We start from the raw sequence: 9,276 nt of genomic DNA, 5'->3' as shown, positions 1-9,276 counted from the left end.
TTATATCACGTTGGTTGACTAGAAATATCTTCCTCTCCTCTCCATCTACTGTTGCATTATTAGAACTTGAATGAACTGTAATAAAATGTGATGTTGCAATATTCTTTAAAGTGCATAGGTTGGTTATATTGCCTTTAATTAACTTGGAAAGCATTTCTTCCCATGTTGGGTACAGTGTAACCAGGAAAATAATGTTATCTCACTACAACATTATTATAATGGCAACAAATCATATCTGTCTAGGAGGGAATGTGATAGTTTTGTTAAAAATGGATAAATACCTCTGTTCAATGGAGGAGATATTCACTGTATTTTCTTTTTAAGGAAATATCAATGTTAGGCTCAAATTTTTGTGAAATCTTAGGTGGTCGATTTGTGACCACCTAAGATCAGTTATTTATTTCCTAAGCATATTCTGCAAATACTATCTCATTTTTATACATTTTATGAATAGTAGACAAACTTTTAAATCTATACTATCAACAGAAATTTTACTTGAAAATGTCTTTTGTTATATTTTAACTTATAAGATGAATTTTCAGTATATGTATGTATAAATTGTATATTAATTTTAGTAATGAAAGAAATCAAATCATATACATTTGGAAAAATTAGCATTTACTTTTCATCAAATGTAATAAAACTTTTAAACTACTCTGATGTGACTTTTCTGAGCAAAAGTATTAAACACAACAAAATAAAAATTAAAAGTAGTTGATAAAAATAGGATCCCATGACCCATTGTGGAAAGTTGTGTGTATATATGTACGTATATAAGTGTGTAGATTTAGAACAATAACTGAAGGCATGGACCACAGTTGCACCGTTCTGCCTTCAGCTTCAGGATGTTTCCCGTGGCCAGAAACGCTCTAAGTCTTCTCCAAGTTCAAAGCATTCCACAAACAATGGCAAGGCAGAGTCACCAGAAACGGGCACCTGATTTCCATGATAAATATGGTAATGCTATATTAGCTAGTGGAGCCACTTTCTGTATTGCTATATGGGCATATACAGCAACACAAATTGGAATAGAATGGAACCTATCCCCTGTTGGCAGAGTCACCCCAAAAGAATGGAGGGATCAGTAATCCCAGCTGGTGTAATAATGAATTGTTTCAAAACCAACTCATAATTGATGCCAGGTGAAAGCACTGTGCACCTACTAAAATATGGCATGACTTAAGAAATAAAGTACATTTGAAACCTAAAAAAAAAATAAATAAATAACTGAAGGGATGTTTGGCAAATTAAATGTGAGTTTTTTGAGTGGCAAAGTTTTTGTTTTCTTTATTCTTTCCCTCCTTTTTTTTTTAAGTAGGCTCTGTACCCAATTTTTTTTTTTAAGATTTTATTTATTCAGGGGATCCCTGGGTGGCGCAGCGGTTCGGCGCCTGCCTTTGGCCCAGGGCGCGATCCTGGAGACCCGGGATCGAATCCCACATCGGGCTCCCGGTGCATGGAGCCTGCTTCTCCCTCTGCCTGTGTCTCTGCCTCTCTCTCTCTCTCTCTCTGTGTGACTATCATAAATAAATAATAATAAAAAAAAAGATTTTATTTATTCATTCATAGAGACACAGAGAGAGAGGGGGGGGGGGCAGAGGACAGGCAGAGGGAGAAGCAGGCTCCACACAGGGAGCCTGACGTGGGACTCGATCCAGGGTCCCCAGGATCAAACCCCGGGCTGCAGACAGCGCCAAACCGCTGTGCCACCGGGGCTGCCCCAATGTTGGGCTTGAACTCATGACCCTGAGATTAAGAGTCCCATGCTCTGCTTACTGAGCCAGCTGGATGTTCCTCTTTGTTTAAATTATCATAATGTGCTCTTTATTTTTATATTTGGGAGGAAATAATTTTCTTTTGCAGGGGAAAAGTGTGACTCTAAGACTAAAATGCTTTTGAGTACTTCCTGAAACCACCAAAGTTTTTTAGCATAGCCATCACTCTACCCACTTGCCCCTTCTCTCCTGAGAAGAATCCACTGAAATTCTTACCCATATTCCTTTATTTGACTTAATTTTGAAAGAACCACGTCATGTCTTCTATTTCTTCACTTTCCTGTTTTTTTCTTCCTTCTCTCTATTTACCTTTTCTTCCAGGGGGGGTTCTAGAATACTGAGACCCTGGGGGCTGGATTCATAGATACCCAATGCTGTCCTCTGTTGGGACACATTTTTGCCAATGTATTCTTCAGGGATCCACTGGTTCTTTCCCCTTTCCTGGAGAGCTGTGGTATGATTTCATTACTACTTCACATAGTTTGGGGGTGGGGTAGTGCAGGGTGGTGTGCAAAGTAGCCTTCTGGCTGAATACTTTGTATTAAAAAAGGATAAACACTTCCAGAGGACAGAAGTCCTAATGGGAACAGAGTCTCTGGATAGGTTGAGGACCACAGTTGTGTCTCTTGGTGGGAGTGTTTGGCTTAGCTATGAAATTCAGCCCGGGCTCTCAGCCAATTTAGAGAGGAGACTCACTTAATGGAAAACTTAATGTACTCTCTAGTCACTTTTCCATTTTTATGGCAATCATACTGAGGAGAGGTTTTGCCACCTGCAAATATTTATGATGTGTTTCCATGATGTCTGGGGGGTGCAGAACACTATGGAGAGCTGGGACCTACTGGTTCTACCTCTGCCAGGGACCATAGTTGGAAGGAAAAAAAAAACAAAACAAAACTTCCCTTTTAACAATCATAGGAATAAAGAAGAATTTTCTATTTTATGTTTATTAACCACCTCTCCATATGCTGGGAATAAAAATAACAGTGTTATTCAGTGTTGTTCACAGCATAAGGAGGAACACAAACTATCAAATATATAATGGCCATCCAGCATGAGAACAGAGAAGGAGAAGCCTCCATCCTACACTACAGTAAGGAGGCCAACAGGCCAGGGAAGGCTTTCTGCAACATGTGATGCCTGGGCTGAGACTTGAGACAGACTTCAATTTGGAAAGTGTGGGCTGATAGAGTGGAGTAAGGGCCTGCTCCCTGCCCCTGTAGTAATAATGCTCCTAGAGGCGCCTGGGTGACTCAGTTAGTTAAACATCAGACTCTTGATTTCAACTCAGGTCACAATCTCGGGGTCATGAGATCAAGTCCATGCTGGGTGTGGAGACTGCTTAAGATTCTTTCCTTCTCCCTTTGCCCCTTCCTACCCTCTAAAAAAAAAATAATGCTTTCAAGTACTTATTGACCACTATGCCGTTATTTACAAATGTGCGTGTAGGCAATATTTACATACATATTTCTGAATGCACAAAACCGCCACAGTTTGAATTTGGTTACAGGATGGAAAGCTCTTTTCTATTGTTTTGAAGAGTTCCTTTTGTGATGGATAGTCTTATAGTGAAGCTGTGCATATGGATTAGATTCATCATCTAGAATCACTCCTATAGGGCTGGGAAGGAAGAGGTCACTTTGGATGCCTGGCTAATTTTCTGCAAGAAATTGATCATGGAGACGTGGGGTGTTCTTAAGCAGCGCTCTAGCATTGTGCCTGGCAGGAAGGACAAAGTTGCTGTAGTCGTAGGAGCAGTTTCCTGATTCTCTACCTTCCCTTCCTTGCGAAAGAGACAGCAGCTCTGATGGAGCCAAGTTCTCCAGGTTGTTCTAGAAGATATTCTTACAGTACTAACACAAAGCCCCCTTCTCCAGCTCTTCCAAGTGTAATGTAAACACCTCATTCCTTATTAAACCACCCTCAGCGTTAAAAAGTGGTTTCTGCTTCTTGTAACAATTTTGATAAATCTTTAATGAACATTTTCCCTACTTTAGAATAGAGGCTATTAACTCCATTGAGAGAAAGATAAATTTTTTGAGCTACCATTTTTTTTAGGAGGGGGACAGAAGAAGAGGGAAAGAGAGAATCTTTTTATTTTTAAAAGATTTTATTTATTCATGAAAGACAGGGAGAGTGAGAGAGAGAGAGAGAGAGAGAGAGAGGCAGAGACATAGACAGAGGGAGAAGCAGGCCCCCTGCAAGGAGTCTGATGTGGGACTTGATCCAGGATCCCGGGATTAGGACCTGAGTGGAAGGCAGAGACTCAACCGTTAAGCCATCCAAGTGTCCCAAGGGAGACAGAATCTTAAGTAGGCTCCACACCCAGTGCATGACCCCACAAAGGGCTCCATCTCACAACCCTGAAATTGTGACCTGAGTCAAAATCAAGAGCTGGACACCTAACCGACTGAGCCACCCAGGCACCCCTTGAGCTACACTATATATACAGAAGGACTCCAGGTCACAAAAAACTTACTTGGTCTTAAAGCCAGATCTCTCTGCTACCAAGGCTTTGCTCTTATTTACCACTTGTTAAAAGACAAAACTCAAATGAATAAATTTGAAGATGTAATTGGCTTTCTTAAGCAATTCATGAATCTGGCAGCGTCCCATCTAACAACTAGAGGGGAGTTCATGAGAAGGAAAATTATTAGCAACAGATAAGAAAGGACTGCTTTAGGCAAGATCACCATCTCAGATGGAGAAGGGCAGGAGGTCCTACCATGCAGGTGACTTCATCTTCCTTTTGGGGGATGGAGAAGGTGGAGACAACAGATGACCTCATTGGTGCTTTTTGGAAAATTCCCAACTGACTAGTTAAAACTTTTCCTGGGGAGGTTGGAATTGAACTTAGGTTAGGTATTAAACTCTAGTTTGGTGACTTGGCCTGGCTCAAGAGGCACCATTTTGGGCCTGTGGTTTTCCTTTTAACACACCTTATGTTAACTCCCCAAAATTCACATATACACTACTTCACACAATCTCTGCACTGGTGGATAGCAGGTTCAAATTGTCTTTCTTTTTCAGGTTTCCTTTGTTTGTCTCTGTTTCCCAAATATGCTGGGAGGGGAAGCCAGCTAGGGCATTCAGAGTATGCCTGAAGAATCACCCAGTACATAGCAGTGGATAATTCGCAGGATTAGCCCTTTAATCTAGTTTAACCACTACCAAAGGGAGCCAAGGCAGAGCTGAAGCATGCAGACCTATAGGATTAGGCCAATCTCAAAGCCATGCTGCTTTCTAATGATGAGAAAGGCATATATGAACCTGGGAAGGAAGGGGAATAATTTCTGGGAAGGGGTGAATTTTGGATTTTTATGCTTGAATTCTTTTGGGCATTGGGCCATTTTGCTTTCTTTTCCAGGGAAGTATCTTCCATGACCCTTCAAAAATCTATTCCTCTTTAGAGTAGAAAGAGTTCAATAAATGACAGTAGGGACGCCTGGATGGCTCAGTGGTTGAGCATCTGCCTTTGGCTCACGTCATGATCCTAGGGTCCTGGGATTGAATCCCACATCCGGCTCCCTGCAGGGAACCTGCTTCTCCCTCTGCCTATGTTTCTGCCTTGCCTCTCTCTCGGTCTCTCATGAATAAAGAAATAAATAAAATCTTTTAAAAAAATGACACTAAAATTGTACTTGGAAAAAAAACTAAGTAAGAATCCTTCCTTCAGGCCAAATGTCAAAATTAATTCCTGTTGGGGCACCTGAATGGCTCAGTCAGTTAAGAGTCTGATTCTTGATTCTGGCTCAGGTCATGATCTCAGGGTTGTGAGATCAAGCCCCACACTGGGCTCCATGCTGGGCATGGAGCCTGATTAAGATTCTCTGTCCTCTCTGCCTGTTCCCCTTACTCCCCAATGCACATTTTCTCTCTCTCTCTCTCTCTCTCTCTCTCTCTAAAAAAAAAACAAAAAACAAAAAACAAAAAACAAACTCCTACCATATTAAAGAACAAAATATAAAACTTAAAAGAACCAGAATAAAATACAGGTGAATAGTTAAACTAGAAATAACATAAATGCCCATCAGAAGGAGAATGGCTAAATAAATGATGCCACATTCATAGTGAGTACCAACATTATTATAAACTATAAGGTAAACCTAAGCTTAAAGACCTGGAAAGATTACTGTGTTGAACCGGTAAGCAATAAATACAAGACACAAAACAGTGAGTAGAGGGATACCACTTTTATTTTTAAGGTTACACACCTAGTTTACATTTATGCATACATATAATAGTCAAATTTGAAAAGTGTTAGAAAAGAAACAACAGGCCCAAAATGAGGTAATTTGTGCTAAGTCTCACAACAGCAATACCAACCTAACCTAACTGAAGTTTCAACTTCTCTCAGGACTATAACCAACTAGTCAATCTGAATGACCTTGTCAGCACTAGTGAGGTAATCCATCTGAGAGACTCCCATCTTTCCTCAAAGCTTGGTGACTTTGCCTCAATCCACTCTTTGCTAGAAACTTCATTTTCCACCCCCTTCTCCCTATGAAATCCTTCCATTTTGCACAGCTTCTTGGAGCTCCTATTTGTTAGAGGGGATGTTGCCTGATTTATGAATCTTCGAATAAAGCCAATGAGAGCTTCAAATTTACTCAGTTGAATTTTGTTTTCAGATTTTTTTTTTTTTTAAGTAATCTCTACACCCAACATGGGGCCTGAACTCACAACCCTGAGATCAAGTCACATGCTCCACTAACTGAGCCAGCCAGGTTCTCCCTGAATTTTGTTATTTAACAAAGGATATGTACCAAACTGGGGCCCTTTAGGTACCTCTGGAGGGATAGAAATGAAGGGCCCAGAAGAAGGAGGAGCACATTTACTTCTTTCTCTACATAATATTTTAAAGAGTGAAAACTATAAATTATTTCTATTATTTAAAAAAATATTTGTTAGAGAGAGAGAGAGAGAGAGAGAGCGCGCATGCATGCGTGTGTGCATGAGCACACATGAGGTTGGGGAGGAGCAGAGGTAGAGGGAGAAGTAGGCTCCCCCGCCAAGCAGGGAGCCCAATGCAGGGCTTGACCCCAGGACCCTGAAATCATGACCTGAGCTGAAGGCAGATGATTAGCCAACTGAGCCACCCAGGTACCCCAAATTATTTTGATTATTTGTGCTCAGTAATTCTCCAAATAAAAAATCTAAACAATCTTTTAAAAGTGGGAAAAAAATCCATATAATAAGGGTAAGGGGGGATCCCTGGGTGGTGCAGTGGTTTAGTGCCTGCCTTTGGCCCAGGGCGCAATCCTGGAGACCCGGGATCGAATCCCACGTTGGGCTCCCGGTGCATGGAGCCTGCTTCTCTCTCTGCCTGTGTCTCTGCCTCTCTCTCTCTCTCTGTGACTATCATAAATAAAAAAAAAATTAAAAAAAAAATAAGGGTAAGGAAGTTTTTCTAAGCATAACACCGAAGACAAAAACCATAGGGGAAATTATTTAAAGAGCTAAAACTCTCATCTAACAAACAATAAAGTTGTAAAAAAAGTGTTTGCAACACAAGATTGTGGTAGATACTGAGAGTTAGCTCTCTCAATCTCCATTCCTGCATCCCTCTGTGTATAGAGTGTATAAAGCTTTAAATTAAACTAGATTTCTGACACTCCCCTGCAGTTAGGATTCTGTATGTAAATTAGGATCTGCCAGTTGGATGCACTCACAGTATTTTAGAAGCAGACCTGAAGCAGCGCCCATCTTTCTGCTGCTGCAGCTATTAGCAACCGAGATTTTTTTTTTTTTTTTTTTTTTTTTAAGCAACCGAGATTATGGAGACCCAAGTCCTTAGAGGCAGCTGCAGTCATACCCAGAGGTCCAGTGTCTTATCTTAAGCTTTGTGGATACTGAAGGCAGCTTTGGCTCAGGAAACAGAAAAGTAAAACCACAGAAAAGAGAACAAAAATGAAAGGAGCACAGGGACAAGAGATGCTGTTGACAACACCTTAAAAAAGACAGTGGACAGAAATGAGAAAAGGACAAGGAAATAAAAAATTGAGTAGAGAAAAAGTGATAATAATTGAAGACAATATGTAATATTCCTAAAAGAGGAAAACTGAAAACAGAAAATAAAAAGATGAAATTTAAAAAAAAATTATGAAATAATTTTTGAAATAAAAGATTTGATTCTATGGACTGAACAGGCACACACTGTCTTCCAGGAAACATGGACCCAGAACAGTCACTACCCAAACATAGCTCTTTGCAAAAGCTTAAGCCTTCAGTATTCTTCAAATCTCAAACCTCATTCACGGCAGACAACGAGGACTTCCTTTCTAGAGCCAGGGACCTAGCTTCCAGCCTCCAGACCTAAAAATGTGCTCCTGCTTCCCTCCATGTACCATCTCACAGTGGGCGACATACCTCATGGGCTGCTCTTGGTTTCTTTTTTTTTTTTTTTAAGATTTTATTTGTTTATTCATGAGAGATACAGGGAGAGAGGCAGAGACACAGGCAGAGGGAGAAGCAGGCTCCATGCAGGGAGCCCATGTGGGACTCGATCCTGGGCCTCCAGGATCATGCCCTGGGCTGACGGCAGGTGCTAAACCGCTGAGCCACGCGGGCTGCCCTGCTCCTAGTTTCTATCTTCTCAGAGCCTGACTTTACTGCTATCTCAGTCTCCTGTATCTTCAGCCTTGCTCTCTCCCTGTCTCCCATCTTTACATTTTATCTTACCAACTTCAAGCCTATACTTCCCCGTAAATGCTTGTTCAGTTGTCGCCATCCTTCACTGCTCCAGGACAAAGACCATGTCTGTTGGTTTCTTGTGGACCATGGGAAGGCCCAGTAAGTGCCTGCCTGACACAGTTGGTGCTAAATGCAAGTACCCAACAAATGCTATTTCAATGTTATACCACTAGATTCAGTATCTCCGCTGTGCTGTCAGAAGGCACTCGCAGCGCACGTACCCCTGGGAGTCCAGATAAAAGGCAGCCCCTTCCCCTCCAACACAATGCAGTCTGCTCAGTCTGCATTTACTCTTGTTTCTCTTGTCCTGTTTCCCTAATCTTTCACTAATTCCAGGACTTCTTTTTCCCCTATAGATTCACCTTCACTGCTTCTGCCTCTGGACTAAATGACTTCTGCATCTATGCCTTTTGTAGGTATACCCACCCTGGAGTTGACCCACCGTGTTCCTCAGCTCAGTGGATTCCAGTCTGCTCGTTCTCACTACTATGCCTCCTGGGCCACGGTGCGTGGGCAGCCACAGCAGACACTGTCATTCCTGATCTGGAAACTGAATAGTGACATGGAAATCATAAAATAGCAGGAACAGACTGAAGGGGCATAGGAGTTTCTGGTTTCCACCAGGTTAGTAAATTAGTGAGGGCTGCTGGCTCCCTCAGTCTGTCTTTAAGAAATGATGGATGGATGGGACCCCTCAGTACCGCTCCCAGGCAATGATGCCACCAGAGAGATATGTACACATACTTGAGAAAATGGACTGTCTTAAATTGATGATGAGGAAGCAGGAGGCATGGCCCATATGCTTGGG

General features: G+C 41.6%; 1 protein-coding gene across 1 annotated transcript; it reads left to right on the top strand.

The window, feature by feature from the left end:
- Window positions 1-815: 815 nt before the first annotated feature.
- Window positions 816-1,224, top strand: LOC121497750 (cytochrome c oxidase subunit 7B, mitochondrial-like). Its single transcript, XM_041767478.1, has one exon. It carries the CDS (start codon window positions 846-848, stop codon window positions 1,086-1,088), a length of 243 nt encoding a protein of 80 aa, XP_041623412.1. The 5' UTR covers window positions 816-845; the 3' UTR covers window positions 1,089-1,224.
- The last annotated feature ends 8,052 nt before the right edge of the window (window positions 1,225-9,276 follow it).

The sequence above is a fragment of the Vulpes lagopus genome, chromosome 1, assembly GCF_018345385.1.
Source record: "Vulpes lagopus strain Blue_001 chromosome 1, ASM1834538v1, whole genome shotgun sequence".
Lineage (NCBI taxonomy): Eukaryota > Metazoa > Chordata > Mammalia > Carnivora > Canidae > Vulpes > Vulpes lagopus.
The sequence above is the reverse complement of the archived record's forward strand: the minus strand, read 5'-3'. Positions and strand labels throughout refer to the sequence as shown.

What these genes read in the sequence shown, in the direction of transcription:
- LOC121497750 (XM_041767478.1), top strand. Translation starts at nt 846, where the DNA reads ATGTTTCCCGTGGCCAGAAACGCTCTAAGTCTTCTCCAAGTTCAAAGC.